Genomic DNA, 25,780 nt, shown 5'->3' with positions numbered 1-25,780 from the left:
GTGGGGCCCCATAGAACCACTGGTAGCGACTAGAAGAAGGGAGGGGGGGGGGGGTCTTGAAAATAGACGGATACCGGGTCTTGAAAATAGACGGATGGCGTGAGGTATAGCGTTCTGACTGTGGTTGGAAACAGTGGTACATCTCGTGACGGATTTTAGTGTTGGAGCTGAATGATTTCAAGACAGTTCTGTATATACTATGGAGTCGTTCAGCGTGTGCTCGTTAAATATCGCGATAAAAACACATGATACGCCGACCGAAGTGCCTTTACTCCCAGGTGCAATAATATTGTGGTCGACTAATACAAAGGAGGCTGTAGTAAAATAAAAGGGAGGCGTTTACAATGTGGATAAGTTGTAATTATTGTTTCCTTCCGTAAAGTTTACTAAATGGTTAAAAAGTTCACATGGCATTAATTCGACTGAAGTTCGAGTGTTATTTGTTTGTAAACATCTAGGAGGTTAGACCAAAGCAAGTGGAGTTAATGTTTATCTGTGGTGCTCATAGTCATTTGTTCCTTGTGTCAATTGTCAAACTGTGCCCGTTGCCGGCAGACATCAGCTGATGTCTACTTTTCGAAGAAGCTAAACTTTGCTCCAGATAATAGTACTCTTATTTACGTAAATCCCGACATGCTTTCACAATGGCAGTAGCATTTAAACGGGAGAGGTATTTCTTGTACAACGATTTAGCATGTCTTGCATTTGCTTTGCAAGGCAAATGGGTTACCATAGATCTGAGAAATGAGTGTTGTGTGTATGGAAAAGTCAATACTGTCGACGGGTGAGTGTCTTTTTTACTTTAGTGCACTGCACATCATCTGTGCACTATGTTATTGAGGCTGTTGGAGAAGTGGTATCGGAGTGAGAAATACATTTCGCCTCGTTATTTTTACTAACCATCATCATTTACTTGACGTGGGTCAATATGTATGAGTATTCGTTCGAAATGATCATGGGAAAGTTTCACTCCGGTACTGAATTATCGTTCGTGGTCTAATTGATTTTCTACCCAACTACGTGTAGGGCTTCGGAAATGGAAGGAAGTCACGTGGTGGTGTTAGAGATAAGTAGATTTGTAAGTTTTATTTGTTCATAAATGAGGCAGTCACACACACAACGTTTTTCGTACGTGTTATGATGTTCTAGATATCCAGAGACAATTGTGCGGTGGTGTTTATGTTGCCCTATAGATGACCCCTTTCTGTTCCACATGTGCGTGCAAAGTCACAAACAGAAGGTCGGTTGAATTGACTGATATGACATACATCTAGTCCTGTAAAATGTAATACTGGCTTTGGCTTAATTGAAGCCTTTGATACCGCCTTGCTAGCTAACGACCAAACTGACTCTTCAACCTAACCTAGACCTTGGGCTGTGCTAAAAAGCACTGTCACCTCAACCAAAATTCCAAAAGATAATATAGAGAAAAGCAAAACAAAAAAATCAGCATCTTGTTCCTTTTCTCTTTGCGCATGTATGATGTCAAACGCCACATCATTATGTTACAGTATTGACTGATTAAGTTGATCCATATCATAAACCCAGAAGGTGGTTTAAATTCTACATGCTTTACCACACAGTCCTCTGCTTTCCGCAGGCCATTGTCTCAAGATCCCCAGTCACATGTGGCGGTGGCAGTTGTTTGCTCATCCAAGGATCATTTCACAGCATTATAGGAGTCTTTGGGTTAATGTAAGGAAAAATATACGCCCTGTTACGTACTGACATGTGAGTATACACACATTTTAATAAGGAGAGGGCTTCATGTTGAAATCGTCCCAGCATTTGCTTTAAGTGATCAAGGAAAACTACAGAAAACTTAAATCAAAATGGTTGGGCAGAGCATAACCTTCCATCCTACCAAATATGAGGCCAATATCTTAACAAATGCACTGTGTCATTTGGTTATACCTAACACAATACTCTTTATGGTTGTACATGTGTGGAACAAGTTACCTTAATAAAGCAGTGGGGAGGGGGAACCTATACGCTGTTCATTTAGTTGCTCAACACTTCCTACTGCACCACAACATGCCCTTGGAGATGTCAAGTCCTTGACCATCCTGACACACACTTTTTTCTGCTCCCTATCTGCCTAACTAAAAAACTGAATGAATGTCCTCTCATGATTTTTTGTTATTACTGACCTATGCTCTTGAGTTTTCTAAATAGCTTGTTCTTGTCTTATATGTTAGTTGTAGATATACAATGACTGCCTTTTTAAATGTATTTTAGTTGTCTCATTCATCTCCTAGAACAACAGTTCAATCCCACATCCGGCCATCCTGATTTAGGTTTTCTGTGATTTCCCTAAATCGCTTCAGGCAAATGCCGGGATGGTTCCTTTGAAAGGGCACGACCGACTTCCTTCCCTAATCTGATGAGACCGATGACCTCGCTGTTTGGTCTCTTCCCCCAAACAATCCAATCCAATCATCTCCTAGGGCAAGTTATTACACAGTTTTAATTCTGAAACAAATGCTGCTTACCTTTCATATGTTTTTCCTTAGTTAATGTAAGGCAAAATTGCCATTGTTCCATGATCAGGCATGTGTGCTCAGAGTGTATTTCCAATACTACTAATTTATGTACTCATTCCTTGTGTTCATGTATTCATTGCCTCCGTAATTTCTTCAGTCATCAGGCTTTACCAAAAGCATATTGTATTTTTCAGAATTATGAATAGATAAATGCTACTTACCATGAAGATGACATGCTGAGTTGCAGAGAGGCACAGTGAAAAGACTATTACACATTTAGCTTTGTCAAAGTCTTCCTTAAAAAAGAAAACATACACACACGCAAGCACACTTCACACTCACGTGACCACTGTTATTAAGTTAAGTTTTCTGACATCAGGTACTGAAATGTCTTCTCCAAATAAACCAGTCTATCTTAAATCATGATAACTTTCATACAAAAGGAGGAAAAAAGAGCAGTCAGTGTTCAATATCCTGTTTGTGATAAGATTATTAGAGGATGAGCACAAGAAACAGTGACTTTTGCATAGTAAGTGTCTCACAAAGCTTAGAAAAGAATTTTACACAACCCAAAGAAATTCTTGTGTGTGAAAGCTGTCACTGGCACTAAAGTTGGTCTAGATGCTGATGGATGATGCATGAACTGAAGTTGGATTAGCAAAGCAAAAGCTTTGATGTGCATGACAGATATCAGTTTGCTAGTAGGATATTTTGAAAAAGCAATGAGTCTAAGTTGGCTTACAAAATCTTGTGCAACCTGTCAGACAGTATTGCTCAAATGTGTGGGACATATAACAGATGGGACCAGTTAACCTGGATCCCGGATGTATACAAAGAAGGGTGGTGTGAACAGTCACAGGCTTATTTGACCTGCAGTAGATCATCATAGAGATGTTGAAAAACCTGAAGTTGCAGAAAGATAGACACAAACTAGCCCTTGAGAGCCTACTTACAAAGTTTCAAGAATCAGCTTTAAATTAGGAATGTACTTAACCATCCTGTACATGTTAATCCTGTAGGGACTTTGGAGACAAGATTAGATTAATTACAGCATGCACAGAGACAAGGAGGCAGTCAGTCTTCCCATCCTCCATATGTGAATGGGTCTGGGAGAGGGATCAGCCAGCCTGGTACATGGGAGGTACCTTCAATCATGCAGTTGTCAGTGGAGTTTAGATGTATATGTAGAAACTCAGATTTGACATGACATTAAGCAGTGTCCTTCCCAAAGGCATTGTATTGGTGTTGCCTTGAGTGATTTACGGAAACAAAGGAAATTTTAAATGTGCGTGTTTCAACAGGTGTTTTAACTACAGTCATTCTGAACACGAGACCAGTTGCTCAACTACTGCACCAACAACTTTGGTTCTTTTCCCTTTTTTTTTTTCAAATTTAAATCAGATTGTGGTCTCACTGTGTATGTACAGTATATTTATACAAGGAAATGATATTGTAGTTAATTTGAAGTGAAATGTCAAACAATTGGTAGTAAAATAAGCATCTGTGGTACTGGACAATAATTTAAACTAATAATTGAGGTAGCTACCAGACCTTGGCTTAATTCACTTAGCTCCTATTTGACTTTACACAGAACATAATCTGAAACTAGGTATTTTCTTAGCTCATATTTATTGAGAATTTCTCACGTATCAAACAGTCCCATGTGACTGGAAACCAAGACATTTTACTCTGTTTTAAAAGAATGGATGCACATAAATATAAACTGAGTTAATTATGTCTGTTTGCAGGACCCTATAACATTTTTGAGAGATGTAATTTGATATTACTCAGTGAGATGACAGAACACAAAACATCACCGTAATTGGTGTAAACATGTCTTGTGCAAAATGTGCTTCACATGGTGTACAAACAATATTTTACAAATAATAGGAACGTGTTTATTTTGATGTCCTCGATTTCTGATAGGTATCCACTGCCACACTGTACTATTAACTATAAAAGAGATACTGTTATACAAAGTAGCTTCTCAAATATTTGAGTGGCTTAAACAATTTACGACTGATGTAATCTTGTGTGTTACAGTGGACAGTCAGTATTTAACAGAAACAATATTGTTATCAGTGTTTATGGAAAATATTAGAGTTACTATTATTCACAAAGGATGTGTTAGGCTGAGATATCTCCACTCTGACTGTTAGCTGTTGGATACAGGAATACATCCTTTTTGGATGACTACAGTGAGATGCAGTATGGATTAAGGGAATATTTCCACTTGATGAACTGAATGATAGCTTTCCCTACATTTTGACAATGTGAAATGTGTTTCTTTTTTTTTTTTTTTCCATCTCACAACATACACAGTTTCAGAACAAATGTCTGATGTACAGGAGACATGTCAAGGTTACAATTAGCTTATTTGAAATGTTGTCACACTTACAATAATACTTTGTCAAGAACTTACTTACTTAAAATTTGTCAAACTTACAGTATTTACATGTACTATAACTATCAAAATTTTTATTCCATTTTAGGGATCCAGCTCAAAGTATCACTTTGTCCTTCATGAAATCCTCCACAGAGTAGCAGCATCGTTCAATTAGAAAATCATGTTACATGCTTTTTGAAATATTTATCTTCATATGCATTATGTCACACAATTTTAAGTGGTGCGAGGTGAGCATGAAGTTTTCTTTATGCCTTGTGTTGTATGAGTGTTCAACATTTTTTTAAATTTTTTTCTATTTTAATGGGTCAGCTCTGCTGCATAGCAAAAGAACCACCTCAAAGATGTATAAAGAGGAGGCAGTTGATATTTTTAGGTCTTTAAATAATGGTCGAGATGACGCCCTCGGCTGTGCAGAGCACATGTTGCGAATCATTCTTTTTTGCAACTTTAAAATTTTTGTAACATTTCCAGAGTTTCCCCAAAAAATTATGCCATATTGAATAATAGATTGAAAGTAGCTATAGTATGCTATTTTCCTGGTGGCACAGTGTAAAATTTCCTCTGCAAATGCAAGCAAGGTTGTTCATTCATTAGCTAGATATTGTATATGAGAATTCCAACTCAAAGTTCCCAGGAACCTGACTGAGTCAATTTCTTCCATTTCTTGATTGTTATGAGTGATACAGATTTCTTCAATTTTTGACTGTTTGGTTTTAAAACTCCTCATGTGGGTTTTTGAAATGTTTAGCCTTAAGCCATTTAAACTGAACCATGTTTCCGAGTTACTTAATGTATTCATGACACTGTGGTATATTGTCAGAATTATCATTTTCAATTAGGGCAGAATCAGCAATGAGTATTTATATTGAGAGGCAAGTCATTTACATAGAACAGGGACAAAATGGGTCCAATGATGGCGCCTTGAGGAACACCTTGTGACACAGTTTTCCACTCTGAGAAGTAATCTGCTCCATTTGATGTGATTACAACCCTTTGTTTCCTCTTCAAGAGATATGATTCAAACCATTTCAAAGCAATATCCCTTATTCCGTACCTGTTGAGTTTGAAAAGCATGAAGGCATGGTTTACAGAGTCAAATGCTTTTGTAAAAATCACAGAATATTCCTGTGACCTTATCTTTCCTGTCTAGTGATGAAGTAATTCTTTTAATAAACTCATTTATCACATATACTGTGTTTTTGTCTTGTTGGAAGCCAAATTGGTTATGTGAAATGATATCATTCTGTGTGATGAAGCTTTGTATCTGAAAGGCAGCAATGTTTTCAAATGGTTTTGATATGACAGGGAGTATAGAAATGGGACGATTATTTCCTATATCATCTTTTGAACTATTTTCAAATGATGGTTTTACTTCTGCATATTTCAATAGATCAGGAAATAACCTTTCTCAAAGGATATGTTTATTATGAGAGAAGGAGAGAGAGAGGATGAGCTATTATGTTGTAAACTTTGTTAATTACTTTGATGGGTATCCCATTCCACCCAGCAGAGTTTTTGTCTTTTAAGGAGAGTATGAAGTTTTGAACAAATTTTGCTGAAACTGTGTTGAATTTTTTGAGACATTCACTGGTATTGCCTTTTGACCCAAAACTCTTTACTTTCTGGTCATAATTTGCTATGTCTAAATCAGATTTTGCTACATTTATGAATTATTCATTGAAGCACTCAGATATTTGAACTGGATTTACAACCGATTTTTCCTTAAGTTTGATTTGTGAAATGTCGTGTTTGTGATTTTGGAAACCTGATTCAGATTTAAACACAGACCATACTGCCCTTATTTTATTTTTCTGCCTTAGAATTAATTTGTTGCCATTTGTTTTGAAGCTTTCACAACTTTCTTAAAAATAGTCCTAACATATTTTACAAAATCAGGATCTTTGTTGTACTTCAGCTGATTGTGTAGCTTCCTTTTCCTCTCACTGGATATTTTTATACATGGTGTGATCCATCTTATCTCACTTGATGTGATCAGAAAGCCCTAAGTCTAAACAGAACTTATGTACATTATCAAAGTAGGAAGTTTTCTTTCTTCGTTCTCCATCTCCTATACTTCTTCCATTTCAGTGTTTGAGGTTGCTCTTTGTTTCTTCTTGCTCCCTCTCTGCTCATTAAGGCTGGCCCATTCTGCTGTGTAACAGGTGACTGGGTAATGCGTAATTCCCAGATCTGTGTCAACGGATAGGGTTCGCACATACCCTCTGGCACAGGTCAGGCCCAGGGAGGGGTGATTGTATGAGCTGTTATCTTCACAAATTGCCAACTGATCCCTTTGTCAGGAGTTTGGGAGGTGTGTCCTCAGGTGTGAGCAATCACCTAAGGCAGGTGAGCCCACCTCTGATGGGGGCTCCCAGTTGGAATGATCGTGCCATCAGAACGCTAGCAATCGTCGGGGATTTTCTCGTAATGAACCAATCGTCATCTCAGCCTACGTCTACTAAGTGTAAAAAGAATGAGACTAAATATTCAAAGACACTCCCAGCTGCACCTCTGCTCCTCGTGGCATCACATGATGGAGGAGGTTAGTCCTTTGCTATGGTTAATCCATTTATAATTCAGAGAGGTGTTGATGAAATTGCCGGCCCTTTGTAATCGTGCTCTCATTTACGGTGCTCTGCTTTAGGAGACTAATAGTGATTCTTAAACCCAACAACTGCTTGTAACTTTGCTCCTTTAAAGCTATGCCCTTTGTGTTGAGGCTCATTGACCGCTGAATTTTTCTCATGATGTTATTTATACTATGTAGCTCAATGGTCTGAGCAAGGGTGGAGTCAAAACTTACCTCTGTGTTCAGGGTGTCACTGCAGTCCATCAGGTAATAATAAGATTGATGCAACCTTAGTACCTAAACACATTTTTTTTCTCACAAGTGATAGGATAGTGCTTCCATCAGAGATCAAAGCAGGCTATGAAGTCATCAAGGGTCGACTGTACATTCCAAAGCCAATGTGCTGCTACCTGTGTCCACATTACAACCACGCTTGAATGGCCCCCCAGGGAGTGCCCCACTCTTTGGCAGGTTCGTGCTTGACTACCATGGGGCCCCAGCCATTGCAGCATCTTTTCTCTTCTGGGTGCATGTCTATCCTCTTGGTATTCTTTTTCCCTCCCTTGGGGAACATGTCTGAGATGTTATTGGGAATGTTCCGCATTGTCTGTTGATGACATAAGAACAGTCTCACCACTGTTTTTCATTCCCTTTTCCTTTCTTTGTTTCCCTTCACCTCTTGTTCCTCTGCTTCGGAATTCGAGGTTCCTCTTTTTCTTCTTCCTCCCTGTGTGCTCCTGAAGGTCAGCCCATGCATCTGACATGTAACAGGTGACTAGGTAATGCGTAATTCTCAGCCCTGGGTCAACAGGTAGAGTTCGCACATACCCCCTGGTACAGGCCAGTCCCAGAGAGGGGTAACTGCCTGAGCTGCAACCTTTCCAAATTGTTGATTGGTCCTCCTGTCAGGTGATTGGGAGATGTGACCTGAGGTGTGAACAATCACCTAAGGTGAGTGCATCCCCTTGTGAAGGGGGCCCCCAGTTGGAAGGAGCACGCCATTGGAGACGCTGGCAATCATGGGGGATTTTCTCTCAATGAGCCAGTCGTCTTCACAGTCAACATCTACAAAACGTAAATGTAATGAGGCTAATGATTCAAAGACCCTTCCAGCTGCATCACAGTTCCTCGTTGTCTAACGTACTGAAGACGGTCGGTCCTTCACAACAGTAGATTGGTTTGTTGTTCAGGAAGGTGTTGATGCAATTGCCAGCCCTATGAAATCTTGCTCTCATTTACAGAATGGTTCTTTCTTTTGGAGACTACTTCTTGCCACATCGCTTCTCCGCGGCTGCCCGGTTCATACTGAGGCTCACCAAACTCTGAATTCTTCCCATGGTGTTATTTACAATAGGCTACTCGATGCTCTGACTGGGGCTGAAATCCAGTCATACCTCTCTGATCAGGGTGTCATTGCCATCCATCGGGTGATAAAAAAGGTAGATTCCTCCTTAGTGCCCACCCGCACGCTTTTTCTCACTTTGATAGAGCGGTGCTTCCATCCAAGATCAAAGCAGGCTATGAAATTATCACAGTCTGACTGTACATTCCAAACCCAATGCGCTACTACCAGTGTGATCGTTTCAACCACCATAGAATGGCTTGCTGCCACCCAGCCAAATGTGTAACCTGTGGTAGGTATGCGCATGGGGGTGATTGCCTGCCTCCTTCTCTCTCCTGTGTCGACTGCAACAGTGGCCATGCCGCCTCCTCTCAGGATTGTCGCATGTATCTTCATGAGTGGGCTGTTCAAGAATCTGAGTAAAGGAAAAAGTGCCTTACCCAGTTGCTCATAAGTTATTGGCTAGTTACAGACCCTGTGTTCTCCCTTCTAGCACCTATAGTTCTGTTACCCTTCACTCCGTGAAGGACATGGCCGTGCAGACATGCAACCTCAAATTCAGCTCTGAGGTTGTGAAATTGCCCAGTGTGAAGGCAGCATCGCCAACCTCCCGTCCAGCTGTGCAACAAGCCATCAAACTCTTGCCTCGAAGGGCAAAGCCACCAGCTACACAAGTGGTAGGACAGAAGGAGTAGTCCCGTAAAGACTTCCTATGTCCCTCCAGCCAAACAATACCCGAGTCTTCCTCTGCTAACCAAAAAGGCTCGAGGAAGTCCACCAAAGGCAAATGGTCTTCTCCTTTACCAACTCAAAGATCCTCTTCGATGGTGTTACTATGTGATATGTTAGCCCAGCCAGCCTCCATGTCAGGGGGGTGCACCACCAACCATTTTTCTGCATTGGACTCCACAGACCGACAGCACAAGCAAACCGATGTTTCTGTGGACCCCATGGAGCACGATCCTCATGCTTTGTGCCCTGTGGCAGCGACTCTTTGCAGGCTGTCAGGCCTTCATCTCTTCCTCATCATGACTCTCCTCCAGTGGAATGTTCATGGCCTTTGGTCTCACAAAGAGGATTTACAGCTACTTTTAGCATCGCAGTGTCGCCTGATACTCTGCCTTCAGGAAACGGAATTGCGTCCTTATCACCGCTTTGAACTTTCACATTTCTTCCCAGTTTTTGACCTTCCCCCTGAGGTCAGCATTCCATCTCATGGGGGCATCATGCTGCTGATACAGGATGACTTTCGTAGTCAACCCATCTCCCTGACTACCCATCTTCAAGCTGTTGCAGTTGGCCTTCCCCCCCGTCCCCCTTCCACCTCCGCCCCCCCCCCCCCCCCGCCCCCCTCCCACCCACACTCCCCGACTTTTTCTCTCTGTACCATTTATATCCCTCCGTCATTCACTGTCTCCAGCGCAGACTTTCTTCAGTTTATTGGGCAGCTACCTCCCCCATTTCTGCTACTCGGTGACTTTAATGTACATTATTCCCTTTGGGGATCTCCCAGAACCTGTCAGAGATGTGCCCTCTTAGATGACATTCTTAACCAACTTAACCTCTTCTGCCTTAACACTGGAGCACCCATTTTCCTTTCCAATTCCTTGTACACCTATTTCCATTTGGACCTATCCTTCTGCACTGCCCAGCTTGCCCATTGTCTTGAGTGGTCTGTTCTTTCTGACACTTACTTGAATGACCAGTTCTCATGTGCTATCCGTTTGCTGACTCCTACCCCACCTGTGTGCACACCCAAATGGCAGCTTTCTAAGGCTGACTAGCGGCTTTACTCCTCCCTGGCGACCTTCAGAGAACTAGATTTCCCCAGTTGTGATGACCAGGTGGAATAATCTCACAGATGGTGTTGGATAGTCTGTCAGAGACAGAGCACCTCATGTTCCTAATAAGGTGAGTACACTGTTCATTTGTTATATATTTTTACGAGCGTGGGGATGTGAGGGATGTCGAGCATGTCCCATGTGTCCCTCGATCAGTTCACTGCTATATTCGCCTCGGGTACTGCCTGCACTGAGGTTGACCATTCACCCGTGGTCGAGTGGGAGATAATTCCAAAGTCTGGCACACAGCAAAAGACTTTCTGAGGAGCCAATTGTAGGGCCTCCCTGGTTGATGAACAGGTTTCAGCCGTTATCTGTGGCTGATGATATCACTAAGCTGGATGCAGCTGTCCACAGTGTTCAAGAGGAAGCTTCTCGACTCGCATGGTCTGGGCATTCACAGAGGGTGTATTTGCTGGTAGCTGGGAGCTCCGTTAGGTAAGTAATGGGGACCCTTAGGAATATGGCTGCCAAGGAGGGAAAAGAAGCCAGTGTGCATTTCGTGGCTAGTGAAAATGCTAAAGACTGCTAGTCTCGCTTGGGAGATTAAGGCGGAGCTCACCATCTTCAGCACCATCGATACAACTGACTGTGGTCCTTTGGTGCAGAGCCGAGTGGAGGCTCTGAATCAGAGGCTCAGGCGGTTCTGTGACCATATAGGTTGCAGATTCCTTGACTTGTGCCATTGGGTGGTTTGTTTCCAGGTTCCGCTTAATAGGTCAGGAGTCCACTACACACAGGAAGTGGCTACATGGTAGCGGGGGCTGTGTGGAAGGGACTGGGCAGTTTTTTAGGTTAGGTGGTCTCAGGAAACCACAGAAAGGGCATCCGTCTAAAAGGGGCAGTCAAAACAGTAAGGTAGTTGTAGAAACGATCAATATTGTAGATGTAAACTGTTGTAGCTGTGTTGTGAAAGAACCAGAGCTCCAAGCCCTAATAGAAAGCACTGAAACTCAAATAGTTATAGGTAGAGAGAAAGCTGGCTAAAGCCGAAAATAACCTCAACCAAATTTTTTTCGAACTATCTAACAGTGTTCAGAAAGGATAGATTAAATACAGTTGGTGGTGGAGTATTTATTGCTGTCAGAAGTAGTTTGCCTTGTAGTGAAATTGAAGTAGATAGTTTGTTTGAAATAGTATGGGTAGAGGTTATACTTGACAATCGGACACTAAACTATTAATTGGATCGTTTTACTGACCCCCAGACTCGGAAGATATAGTTGCTGAACAGTTCAAAGAAAACTTGAGTCTCATTTCAAATAGGTACCCCACTCATACAATTATACTCAGAGGTGACTGCAATCTACCCTCGATATACTGGAAAAATTTAACATTTAAAGCCGGTGGCAGGCATAAAACATCATCTGAAATTGTACTGAATGCTTTCTCAGAAAATTATTTGGAACAGTTAGTTCATGAGCCCACTCGAAGCGTAAATGGTTGTGAGAGCATACTTGACCTTTTAGCAGCAAATAAACCTGGGCAAATAGTGAGTATCATGACAGACACAGGGATTAATGACCACAAAGCAGTTGCTGATAGGTTGAATACCGTAACACCTAAAACCATCAAAAAGAAACGCAAAGTATATCTCTTTAAAAACGCTGATAAAAGTGCTCTTAATACCTTTCTAAAAGACAGTCTTCACTTCTTCCGATCTGATCATGTAAGCGTAGGAAAGCTGTGGAATGATTTCAAAGCGATAGTGTCAACAGCATTTGAGAGATATATACCTTATAAATTAATAAGTTATTGTACTGATCCCCCATGGTACACAAAACGGGTGAGATCACTGTTGCAGAAGCAACGAAAAAAGCATGCCAAATTTAAAAGAACGCAAAATTTCCAAGATGGCAAAGTTTTCCAGAAGTTCAAAATATAGTGCATTCCCCAATGCGAGATGCTTTTAATAATTTCACAACAAAATTCTGTCTCTGAATCTGGCAGAAAACCCAAAGAGATTCTGGACTTGCATAAAGCACACCAGTGGCAAGACGCAATCAATACCTTCACTGCGCAATAACAATGGCGAAGTCACTGATGTCAGTGCCACTAAAGGAGAGTTATTAAACACGGTTTTCCAAACCACCTTCACCAAAGAAGACAAAGTAAATAGTCCTGAATTCCAGTCAAGAACGTCTGCCAAGATGAGAAACATAGAAGTAGATATCCTCGGTGTAGCAAAACAGCTTAAATTACTTAATAAAGCCAAGGCCTCCGGTCCAGATTGTATACCATTCAGGTTCCTTTCAGAGTGTGCTGATACAATAGCTCCATATTTAGCAATTATATACATCCGCTCGCTCACAGTTAGATCCGTACCTAAAGACTGGAAAATCACTCAAGTCACACCAATACCCAAAAAGGGAAGTAGGAGTAATCCACTGAATTACTGGCCCACATCACTAACGTCGAGTTGCAGTAGGGTTTTGGAACATATACTGTATTCGAACATTATGAAGTACCTCAAATAAAGTAAAATAAAAACAAAAAAAAGACGTTTATTGACACACAGCACGGATTCAGAAAATATCGTTCTTCTGAAACACACGTAGCTCTTTATACTCATGAAGTAATAAGTGCTATCGACAGGGGATGTAAAATTGATTCCATATTTTTAGATTTCCAGAAGGCTTTCGACACTGTTCCTCACAAGAGTCTTCTAACCAAACTGCGAGCCTATGGACTATCGCCTCAGTTGTGTGACTGGATTCGTGATTTCCTGTCAGAAAGGTCACAGTTTGTAGTAATAGATGGAAAGTCCTCTTCGAGTGAAACAGAAGTATTATCTGGCATTCCCCAATGTAGTGTTATAGGCCCTCCATTGTTCCTGATCTATATTAATGACATAGGAGACAATCTGAGTAGCTGTCTTAGATTGTTTGCAGATGGTGCTGTCATTTAACATCTTGTAAAGTCATCAGATGACCAAAATGAATTGCAAAATGATTCAGATAAGATACCTGTATGGTGCGAAAAGTGGCAATTGACCATGAATAAAGACAAGTGTATATGTGAATTGGAGTGGCAATCATTAAAACAAAGGTGTTTTTTTGTTGCGACAAGATCTTCTCATGAAGTTTCACTCACCAGTTTTCTCCTCTGATTGTGAAAACATTCTGTTGGCACCCATCTACATATGGAGAAATGATTGTCACGGTAAAATAAGAGAAATCAGGGCTCGCACAGAAAAATTTTAGTGCTCATTTTTCCCGTGTACCTTTCGAGTGTGGAACAGTAGAGAGATAGCTTGAAGGTGGTTCATTGAACCGTCTGCCAGGCACTTTATTGTGGCTAGCAGACTAAGCACATAGATGCAGATGAAGATTTAGATGTAGACTTGATCCTTACTGCTACAGAACCTTCCATTCCTCACACTTTCTCTTTACCATGCCGTTTCCCAGTCCCTTGGTGGACTGTGGCATGCCACGATGCAATTCGCATATGGAGATGTGCTCCCCGCATTTTTAATCGTCATTGTCCGATGGCAAGCTGCATTCATTATAAACAGATGCGTGCAGAGTGTCTTCGCGTTCTTCAAGATGGCAAAAAAGCTAGCTTTATTTCATTCACCAGTTCTTTTAACAATTCCACCCCTTCCTCTGTCATGTGGGCCAGCTTCTGATGGCTTCCTGAGACCAAGATACATCACCAATTTCTGGCCTGACAGGAGCAGATGATGTTATCGGGACCCTATTGCTGCCTCGAACAGCTTGGGCCACCATTTTGCAGGAATTTTGAGCTCTTCCAACTGTCACCCCACCTTCCTCCATCAGAAACGAGCGGAGGCGGCTCGGGTGATACCCTTCTCTTCTCAGAATCATGAGTGGTACAATGCCGCCTTCACTATGAGGCAGCTAGATCGTACTCTCAGTTCATCCTAATCCTCTGCCCCAGGGCCAGACACTGTCCACATTCAGATGTTGCAGCACCTTTCTCTTGTGGGCAAGCACTTTCTGCTTAACACAAATAACTGCATCTGGGCAGAGGGAACATTTCCTGGATATTGGCGTGAAGTCACCATCATACTCATACCTAAGCCTAGTAAGGACAAAAACCTTCCTTCTAGTACCGCTTCATCTCTCTCACCAGCTGTGTTTGCAAGGTGATGTAACGTATGAGTCATACTCGTCTGGTATAGTGGCTAGAGTCTCGCAATTCACTAACGACTGCACAGTGTGGTTTTCGAGCGCGGCGTTCTGCAGTTGTCCATCTCGGTATTTTGTCCACCATGTCATGAATTGTCTTCTACAGAAATCCCAGATTGTGGCCATGTTTTTTGATTTGGAGAAAGCCTACGACACCTGCTGGAGAACTAGTATCCTCCATACTGTTTACACATGGGGCTTCTGTGGCTGCCTGCCCTGTACCCTTCAGTAATTTTTAACAGACTGAGTTTTCAAGGTGCATGTGGGTTCTGCCTTGCTGAATACCTTTATCCAGGAAAACGGTGTGCCTCAGGATCCATCCTGAGTGTCGTCCTCTTTGCTATCGCCATTAACCCTGCAATGGCCTCTCTCCCATTGGGCATCTCTGGCTCCCTTTTTGTTGACAATTTTGCCGTCTATTGCAGCTCTGCATGGACCTGTCTCACTGAGTGGCATCTTCAGCTACGTCTTTATTGTCTTTACTCCTGGATCATTGACAATGGCTTTCGTTTTACACTGACAAAACTGTCTGTATGAATATCTGGCAGTGCAAATGATTTCTCCCACCATCTTCACATCTTGGACCCATTGCCGTTCCGTTCATTGAAACTACAAAATTCCTGGGGCTCGTGCTCGATAGGAAACTGTCTTGGTCCTCCCATGTCTTACCTGGCAGCTCGCTGTACGCTGTCCCTCAATGTCCTGTGTGTCCTCAGTGGTATTTCCTGTGGTGCCGATCAAACCACCCTCCTCCATTTGTACCGGTTCCTTGTCTGTTCGAAACTCGACTATGGCTGCTTTGTTTATGCATCTGTACATCCATCCCTATTACGAAATCTCAACAATATCCACCATCATGGCACCCGTGTGGCCACTGGTTCCTTTTACATTAGCAAAGGTGCGAGTCTGTTTGCTGAAGCTGCTGAACTACCACTGTCCTCCTGCTGTGACTTCCTCCTCAGTAGGTATACATGCTGTTTTGCCTGCCATGTGTGGCCACCCATCCTATATCTCCATCTTCGATGGTTCTGTTGATTACCAGTATGGGGCGCATCCCTCTTCTCTGTTACCTCCTGGAGTTCGTTTTCGGCACTTGCTTCGGCAGCTTAACTTCACACTACCTGCAACTTTCCCAGTGAGTGTGAACCCTTCACCACCTTGGCTTCATGAAGCAGCCCTTGTTAACCTTGGCCTTCATTCACATCCTAAGGGCACTACACCATCCTCGCTCTATCGCCCTCAGTTTCACAATCTTTGCATGGGATTTCATGATGGTACCTTTGTGTACACTGATGACTCTTGGACTGACTGTGGTGTAGGGTGTGCCTTTGCCATTTGCTCCTATGTCTTTAGATATCGGCTTCTGGCACACTGCTCAGTATTTACAGCTGAGCTCTTCGCCCTGTACCAGGCCACGGAGTACATCCGGCGACACTGACTTTTCAATTGAGTCATCTGCTCAGACTCTCTCAGTGCCCTTCAAAGTCTATGTGTGCTGTACACCGCCCATCCCTTAGTGCAACAGGTCCAGGAAAAGTGTCACTTGCTCACTCTTGGTGGAGCCAGTGTGCAATTTATGTGGTTTTCTGGTCATGTCAGTATGCCAGGAAATGAGGCTGCTGATGCTGCTGCCAAGGCTGCAGTCTTTGTACCTCAGCCCAATAGTTCTTATACTCCCTCCAATGATCTCTGTGCTCCCGTCTGTCAGGAGGTGGTGTCCCTTTGGCATAGCCATTGGTCCTCCCTTCATGGGAATAAGCTCAGATTTAGCAAGCCTCTGCCAGCGGCTTGGACGACCTCCTCTTGGTCCTCCCATCGGGAGGAGGTCATTTTAACTAGGTCGTGTATTGGGCACTGCCTTGTTAGCCATCATCATTTGATAAGTGGTGCTCCCCAACCACATTGTACCCATAGTGGCCCAGTTTTAACTGCCAACCACTTCCTGGCGGAATGTCCATTTTTTTTAACCATTTACGTTCCTGCTAGGGTTTTCCATCTGAGTTATCGGCCAATTGAGCAAATGATGGGTGGGCTATCAACCATGTTTTACTTTTTATCCGTCAAAGTAATATGGCAAAGGCCATTAAATTTTTAGTTTTGGACCTCCATTTCCATGTGGTGTATTTACTAGTCCTTTCTCCATGTCCCTGTTTTTAACTGTCCTCTCGTATGTCGATTGGGATTGATGTTTAGTCATTTTTTAATTCCTCTCTGTTTACATGTTCCATTCTTTTGACGTGGGTGTGTATGACCCCATTGTTTCAATGCAATACTTGTGGTACAGATGCTCACGAGGGTGATTGGCCACCTCCTTCTCCCTGCTGTATCAATTGCAATGGCATCCATGCAACCTCATCCCGAGAATGCTATGGGGCTATACCCTTCACTAGAAGCATGACCTGACTAGGGACAGAGCCAAGGGAGGAGTTGCTGTCTTTGTCAATAATGCACACCACACCTCTGCTCTCTTCCTGGCAACTGACCTGCAAGCAGTTGCCACTGAAATTGATGTGTGTCAGAGGATCAGTGTTTGCTCACTGTATCTACTTCAGCAAGATGCAGCAGACTCTGAGGCTCTTACAGATTGTATGGAACAAATCCCCTCACCATTTCTCGTACTTGGAGACTTCAATGCCCATCATGTCTTGGGGGGGGCTTGACCTCTACATGCCCTCGAGGTCTAATTTCATGAGCTGTGCATCCTCAACACAGGTACTCCCACTCATTTCTGTGCTCCTACTGGGTTATTCTCAGCCATTGATTTCTCTTTAAGCCCTCTAGGCATTGCAGACTCCGTTTAATGGTAAGGCATTGACAACCTTCATTCCAGTGACCATTTCTCACCCCACATAACTAGACACTTTTCACCAAAGTGGCTCTTTTTGAACACTGCGACAGTGTCCAGGAATGGATGGACCATATTACATGAGTGATCCATCATGCTGCTGACGTATCCATCCCGAAGTCCTTGGGTCATCTTAGGAGGCAACCTGTTCATTGGTGGACTGATGAGTGCCACTCAGCAATACAGGTCAGGTGTGTGGCTCTTCAACTGTTTAAATACCGCCCAACAGCAGAGAACCAAAAGCATTTCAGGTCGCGAGAGCCAAAGCTCAATGCATAATTAAGGTGAGCACAAAAAGTTCATGGCAAGCATTCCTGGACTCTATCAACCATTCCACTTGTTCTACAAAAGAACGGGAAGCCATCAGGAGGATTCCTGGTAAACTTCTTTACCAATAGCAGCAGTGCTGAACAGGGTTGTCTCCAAACACCATCTTACAACTACACTTTCTCCATGTGGGAGCTGGAATTAGCACTGTATGAGGCTCATGATACTTCACCTGGTCATCAGTGTCAAAGGAAATCCTCCTCGAATCATTTAATTTGATATGGCACATAGGTCATTTCCTCAACTCGTGGAGAGAGGCAATTTTGATACCTCACCTCAAACCAGGAAAGGGCCGCACATGCCCAGTAGTTACTGGAGTATTGCCTTAATGAGCTTTGTAGGAAAGTCCTCGAAGTGAATGGTTAGCTGTTGTCTGACCAGGCTACTCCTCAGCAGCACTCAGTGTTGATTCAGTAGATTTCGGTCCACTGCCGACAACCTGACCCTACTGGAGGCAGCTTTTCAGCAGACTTTCCTACATAAAAATCACTGTGTAGGCATATTCTTTCATATCAGTAAAGTTTAAAATACTACATGGTGACACAGTATTCTTCCACAACTGCATAAATGGGGTTTTTGTGGCCACCTCCCCTCCTTCATATGGTCTTTCCTGTCTTGGCAACTTTTTAGGTCCAGAGTTAGTGACACACTGTCAGATCATTTTGAGTATGAGAATGGTGTCCCTCATAGCAATGTTTCAAGTGTTACCCTCTTTGCCATAGCCATAAACCGCATCACGTCTACTGTATGGAGTCCCGGACAGTGTACCTCATTTGTGGATGATTTTGCTGTTGTCTGTTCCTCCTCCAGTGTTGCAACAGCAACTCATCATTTGCAACTCCAGTGCAGAGGTTAGAGGTGTGGGCTACAGTGATGGGTTTTCAGTTTTCTGCAGATAAGTGTGTGTGTGTGTGTGTGTGTGTGTGTGTGTGTGTGTGTGTGTGTGTGTGTGTGTGTGTGTGTGTGTTTCAATTATTTTAATCATTCTCGCCCTATTTTTAATTTACCTGACTTGCATATGAGGGATACTGTTCTACAGTGAGATTTCTCGTCATAATTTTATATTCAAAACTGTCATGGTTTACGCACCTGAGAGACCTGAAAGCCACAACCCAGTAGTCACTGAATATCTTAAGGTGCCATAGCCACAGATCTTGGGGGAGTAGGCAAGGTGTGGCTGCTCCAGTTTTGTAGGGCTTTTGTATGTTCACGGCTGGACTGTGAGTGCACTGTGTACAGGTCTGCGAGGCCTTCCTACTTGAAGATTATCGATACCATCCACTGTGGGCGGGGGGGGGGGGGGGGGGGGGGATGGATGATTAGGCTGGCCATGTGTGCTTACAAGACCAGCCAGTATCCAGTCTCTGTGCTGAGGATGTGAGGATGGGGAACCGCCACTCACCATCCAGCGGCAGCTCCTCGTGCTGTGTCAGGTGTGTAAGTTCCTCACAGCTGTGACATGATCTGCATAATACGCTGTTGCTCGTCCGCCTCTGGAATGCCTTTTCTCCAATCATTGTCAAGTAACAAGGCCGTATGGAATCTGCATGTGGCATGTGCTAGTCACTTGGCATGGAGCACATACAACCACAAATCCAGGGTTTTAACTGCCTGCTACCATGGTTACTGCAGAGGCCCAAAGTACTTTTAGATTTAGTGCAGTGTAGGAAAGATTGTATTCCTACATATGTTTTTAACACAGTACTTTATGACATTGTAACTGTCTTTACGGATGGATCAAAATGGGAGGACTCCATTGGTTACTCAGTTGTTTTCTCTGATCATGTCCTTGAAGCCTGACTGCCTTGAGATTTCACTGTCTTCGACACAGAATTATATCTGATCTTGTGGGCACTGGAGTAGATGAGATGTGCATCAGGTGCTAAATTCCTTATCTGCTCTGGTTCTGAGTGCCCTTCACTCTCTACAACACTTATACCCAGCAGAGAAAGCAGTCCAGGATATCCAGAACACCCTTTCCAGCTATAATAGCTGGGGAAGGAGGTGTTTTTCTGCTGGATACCAGGTCACATGGGTATTGCAGCGAATGGAAGGGCACATGTTGCAGCCAAGGAGATGTGTTGTGATCCACAGTTATTTTCAGCGTGCCATCCCCCTGCATGGCGTCTCCTTGCTGCTGAGGTTCAGACTCATGTGTTGATGGGAAGACAAGTGGATGGAAGTGACAGATAAGAAGCTGAGTGTAGTGAAGCCCACTATGCAGCCATGGCATGCATCCTTCCAGCCATGAAAATGGGATGTCGTCCTCCTCATTCGTCTTCATGTAGGCCACAGTCCTCTGATGCATGGCTTCTCACTTGGGGGGCAATGATCTTCCAATGTGTGGTGCTTGTGGCATGCAGATCACTGTGAGCCACGTTTTCCTAGACTGTGTTTTATTTTCAGACCAGAAGCCAGTGGCAGATCTGGCCTCTATTTTAAGTGGCATTGAAATGAATGTGGTTAGAGTTCTAAGGTTTTGTGATCTGTCAGACTTGTCTCCGAAAATTTTATGGAGATATCCTAAATGTGTTAACAGGGTGACTGGCTTACCTATGTTTTTCGTTAAGTAGTCAGCCAGTCATATTTCCCTGTGCCATTCTTCTAGCTCTTCTGTGGTGTGAGGAGTATCCTCCAAACTCCTTCCACAATAGTATTCTACTGTCCACCGAACTTACATAATACCCTTGTTCATCCGTACTTCACCCCTGACCGCAACCCCTTACCTTATGGCTCATTCCTGCAATCAACCTAGATGCAAGACGTGTCGCATACATCCACCTACCACCACCTACTCCAGTCCTGTCACAGGCCTCTCCAACGACCACAGCTCGTGGTCTAGTGGCAAGCATTGCTACCTCTAGACACGGGGTCCCGGGTTCGAGTCCTGGCCGAGTTGTGGATTTTCTCTGTACGAGGACTGGGTGTTTGTGTTAGCATCATCATTGGTCCCAGTGGCTATATTGGACTATGTAAAACTTGGACTGTGTAAAAATTGGAACTATGTACAGGTACTGATGATCGCAGTTGAGCACCCCACAAAACAATCATCATCAAACAGGCATTTCCAGCCCCATCAAAGGAAGGCCATCTCTGAAAGCAGCCAAATGATCTAGCGACTAAGCTACAAATTCTGTGGGCATGGCAACTAACACCATCAAACTGTGGTCAATTGATACCTGGACTACGTAATTGTTGAACGTGGTGTCCAACATGAAGTACTTAACTATAATGATTGCTTCACAGCCTGTGCCATCTGGATTGTTCCCGCAAACCCCATGGCCTCAACCCATGCTAGTCCCAGTCCTTTGTCTACTCAGCCCCTTCCCTGCTCCCACTCCAGTTCTACACAAGGCTTCTATGCACCTAAATAATTTCCCCTTCTCTACTCTCCTCCTCTTCTCCACCACCTATCACAGCCTCCTGACACTGTGCCTGGCTGCGCTATCCTGTTCTAACCACGTTCCTACATGCTCCCACAAGCAGGACTAGCACCCCTGACCCCTAGCCTGCCATCTCTCATTCCTCATCTCAAGCTGCCTCCTTTCCCCATCGCCCACCCCAAAATATTGTTGCTCACAGCAGTGCAGTCACGATCTGGCCTCAGCACCCGAAGACAGTGGCCGTGTGTCTGAGAGTAGTGCTTGTGTGAATGTGTGTCTTTCCTACTTTGAAAGAATAACTTTGTCCAAAAGCTTAAATATTTTAGCAGTCTTTTTTCATTGTGACTGTCTGGGACTCAGTTCTTCCTTTATGTGGTGAGTAGCAATCTATCCCTTCCATTCTTGATATTCCATCCACAATTTTCCATTGTTAACTTCCCCTACATAGCATAGTGTGTGATAAGGTGAACCTGGTGTCACATAGGACACTGTTCACAAAGCCAAGGCTTTCCTATTTTGAGGGCACTCTCAACACTGTGAGGAGGTTATGTGTCTGTCTTGGGTGTCACCAAATTTTAATGACACCACCTTCCCAAGTCTGTGCAAAGATCAAACAAGTTTTTGGGTACCAGACCCCAACAGTTGTTCCTGGTGTTAACATAAATGGCGTGTTATCTATCAACACAAACGTGATTGCAGACCACTTTGCTGTGCACTATGTTAGCACCTCTGCGCAAAAACCCACTTGATGAGAATAGCTATTGGCCCATCAGCCTCGCCATCACTCTTTGGAAACTGCTGTAACATATGGTGTGTCGGCAGTTCGGTTGGGTCCTGGAGGCACGTGGCCTACTGGCTCGTTGCAGGGCGGCTTCCACCTGTGTTGGTCTACCACTGATAATCTCGTGTCCCTCAAGTCTGCCGTCTGAACAGCCTTTTCCAGATGCCAACATCCTGTTACCGTCTTTTTCGATTTATGAAAAGCGTATGGCACCACCTGGCGACATCGTATCCATGGCACATTATATGAGTGGCGTACACGAGGCCCGCTCCCGATTTTTATCGAGAATTTCCTGTCGCTTCATACATTCCGTGTCCAAGTTGGTGCCTCCCATAGTTCCCCCCCATATCCAGGAGAATGGGGTCCCGCAGGGCTCGGTATTGAGTGTCTCTCTATTTTTAGTGGCCATTAATGGTCTAGCTGCAGCTGTAGGGCCATCCATCTTACCCTCTCTGTATGCAGACGACTTCTGCATTTTGTACTGCTCCACCAGTACTGGTGTTGCTGAGTGGTGCCTACAGGGAGCCATCCACAAGGCACAGTCATGGGATCTAGCCCAGAGTTTCCAGTTTTGGGTTGCAAAGTTGTGTTTTATGCGCTTCTGTTGGCGTCGTACCTTTCATCCAGAACCAGAACCTTACCTTACTGATGATCCCCTCACTGTAGTGGAGACGTATTTTGTCAGCTTAAGGGGAAGTGCTGGCAGCACCTCAATGCCCTCCACGGCCTGAACAACACCAGCTGGGGTGCAGATTGCTCTACACTGCTGCATATGCACAGAGCCCTTGTTCAATCCCGCCTTGACCATGGGAGTCTGGTTTATGGTTCGGCAGCGCCGTCAGCATTGTGTTTACTTGATCCAATGCACTACTGTGGTGTTCGACTAGCGATTGGAGCTTTTAGGACGAGTCCGGTGACCAGCGTCCTTGTGGAGGCTGGAGTTCCTCCATTGCAGGTCAGGCGTGCACAACTGCTCGTCAGCTATGTTGCACATGTTCGTAGTTCTCCTGCGCATCCGAATTACCGTCTCCTTTTCCCACCCAAGGCAGTTCATCTCCCACATAGGCGGCCCAGGTCAGGGCTTAGAATTGCAGTTCGCATCCAGTCCCTTCTGTCTGAACTGGAGTCTTTGCCTTTACTACCTATACTCGAGGTCCAGTTGCATACACCTCCATGGTGTACACTTAGGCCGCGGCTTTGCCTGGACCTTTCACAAGGCCCAAAGGACTCAGTTAACCCCGCGGCTCTCCGCTGTCACTTCATCTCAATTCTTGACATGTACCGAGGGCATGAAGTGATTTACACTGATGGCTCAATGGCTGATGGTCACGTCGGCTTTGCGTATGTCCATGGAGGACATATTGAACAGCATTCCTTGCCCAATGGCTGCAGTGTTTTCACTGCAGAGCTGGTGGCTATATCTCGTGCTCTTGAGAACATCTGTTCTTCTGTGTACTGACTCCTTGAGCAGCGTACAAGCTACCGACCAGTGCTACCTTCATCATCCTTTGGTAGCGACCGTCCAGGAGTCCATCTGTGCCCTGGAATGGTCCAGTCATTCAGTGGTGTTTGTGTGGACCCCAGGACACATCGGAATCCCAGGAAATGAACTTGCTGACAGGCTGGCCAAACAGGTTACACGGAAACAGTTTATGGAGATCAGCATTCCAATAACTGACCTGTGTTTGTTTTTACGTCACAAGTTTTTTCGGCTTTGGGAGACGGAATGGCACAGTCTCAGTACGCACAAAAAACTGCGTGCCATTAAGGAGACTATAAATGTGTGGCAGTCCTCCATGCAGGTCTCTCGCAGGGACTCTGTTGTTCTCTGCCGATTCCACATTGGCCATGCTTGGGTGACCCACAGCTACCTCGTGCGCCGTGAAGACCTGCCTCAGCGTTGATGCAGCGCCCAGTTGGCAATGGCCCACATTCAGGCGCACTGTCCCACTTTGACTGCCCTGCGACAAAATCTTTGGTTACCAGACTTGTTGCCACTTATTTTATCTGACAACTCCTAGTTTTACGTTTTTTTCATGAGGGTGGGTTTTAGCACATGTGATTTGCCCCTCTGTGTCCTTCACCCTAGCGCTTTTATGGTGGAGGTTTTAATGTGTTGCAGAGTGGCTGGATTTTCCTTTTTATTCTCGTGGTTATCAGCCATGGTAATCTGTTTTGTAATTTTAATCTCTTCTACCTGTTTCTTGTGTTTCTGTGGTTTTCTTCTCCCCTCTTTGCAATTTAAGTGTTTGTTGCCCTTCTGTTTTTCTTGTGGTTTTTTCTTTCTCTTCGTTTTGTGTTGTTAGTCTTGCTTGTTTTATTCTCACCCTTGTGGCATTGTTTTATTCGGAACAAGGGACTGATGATGTGGCTGTTTGGTCCCTTCCCCCTATTTTAAACCAACAAACCAAATTTTAATGGATTATGTTTCATTTCATGAAAGAGAGATCTCTTGTTCTTTTTTTCAATAACTCTTGGTGTACCTGTGGATTAAATTTTGATGTTAAATGGTTGAGAGACCAATGTGGTGTTTGTTATGTTGTTGAATGAACTCCCATTTCTCCCAGCTGAGACACGACTTTTATCATAAGCACTATGTGTGAGCATACATTCCTGCTAATGCATACTTATTGAAATACAATTGATGTTAGTATCGTAGTTGTAATTTTCTTTTACTTTTAATTGCTTCACCCACTCTTGCTTAATATTAAAAACTGTAAGTAGCTTCTCAAATTACCGTTGAATGCACATAAGCTGTAATCACCACCACGTAAGTGGACAAATACCTATTGAATTTAGGAGCAAATCTTGCTATAAGAATGATTATTTATTTGGACATTGGACTAAAACATTTTTATAATTTGGTTTTGATTCCAGGTATATGAATGTTACAATGTCTGATGCTATATTTACAAATCCAAGAGGACAACATTATTTGTTTGAGTCATTTTTCCTAATGAATAGGCAGATACGATACTTCCATATACCAGAAGAGGTGAGATAACTAATATTTTATTTAGTTTTTCTGGTGTTCATGCTAATTGTATTTTATGGAACCTAGGCCTGTATATAATCACAATTATCGACAGGCACACACAAAGGAAATAAAACTTGTTACGTTTTGGAGTTTTTCAGAAGTTATCCTTCAATGAGCTAAAGTAACACACACACACACACACACACACACACACACACACACACACACGCGTGCATACCTGCACTTGTGCCCCTACATGGTGCCAGCTGAACTACACTCCTGGAAATTGAAATAAGAACACCGTGAATTCATTGTCCCAGGAAGGGGAAACTTTATTGACACATTCCTGGGGTCAGATACATCACATGATCACACTGACAGAACCACAGGCACATAGACACAGGCAACAGAGCATGCACAATGTCGGCACTAGTACAGTGTATATCCACCTTTCGCAGCAATGCAGGCTGCTATTCTCCCATGGAGACGATCGTAGAGATGCTGGATGTAGTCCTGTGGAACGGCTTGCCATGCCATTTCCACCTGGCGCCTCAGTTGGACCAGCGTTCGTGCTGGACGTGCAGACCGCGTGAGACGACGCTTCATCCAGTCCCAAACATGCTCAATGGGGGACAGATCCGGAGATCTTGCTGGCCAGGGTAGTTGACTTAAACCTT

The 25,780-nt window shown here is 43.7% G+C and overlaps 1 protein-coding gene across 1 annotated transcript in view; it reads left to right on the top strand.

The window, feature by feature from the left end:
• The first annotated feature begins 496 nt into the window (after positions 1-496).
• The window catches only part of LOC126475674 (U7 snRNA-associated Sm-like protein LSm10), a 54,995-nt gene continuing 29,711 nt past the window's right edge, over positions 497-25,780 (top strand). Inside the window, exons 1-2 of the mRNA XM_050103485.1 lie at positions 497-784; positions 25,004-25,121. Coding sequence (XP_049959442.1) covers positions 645-784; positions 25,004-25,121 — 258 coding nt within the window. The 5' untranslated portion in view covers positions 497-644. The remainder of the gene's footprint in view (positions 785-25,003; positions 25,122-25,780) is intronic.

This window comes from Schistocerca serialis, chromosome 1, assembly GCF_023864345.2.
Source record: "Schistocerca serialis cubense isolate TAMUIC-IGC-003099 chromosome 1, iqSchSeri2.2, whole genome shotgun sequence".
Taxonomy (NCBI): domain Eukaryota; kingdom Metazoa; phylum Arthropoda; class Insecta; order Orthoptera; family Acrididae; genus Schistocerca; species Schistocerca serialis.
This window is presented reverse-complemented; position numbering and strand designations above follow the sequence as displayed.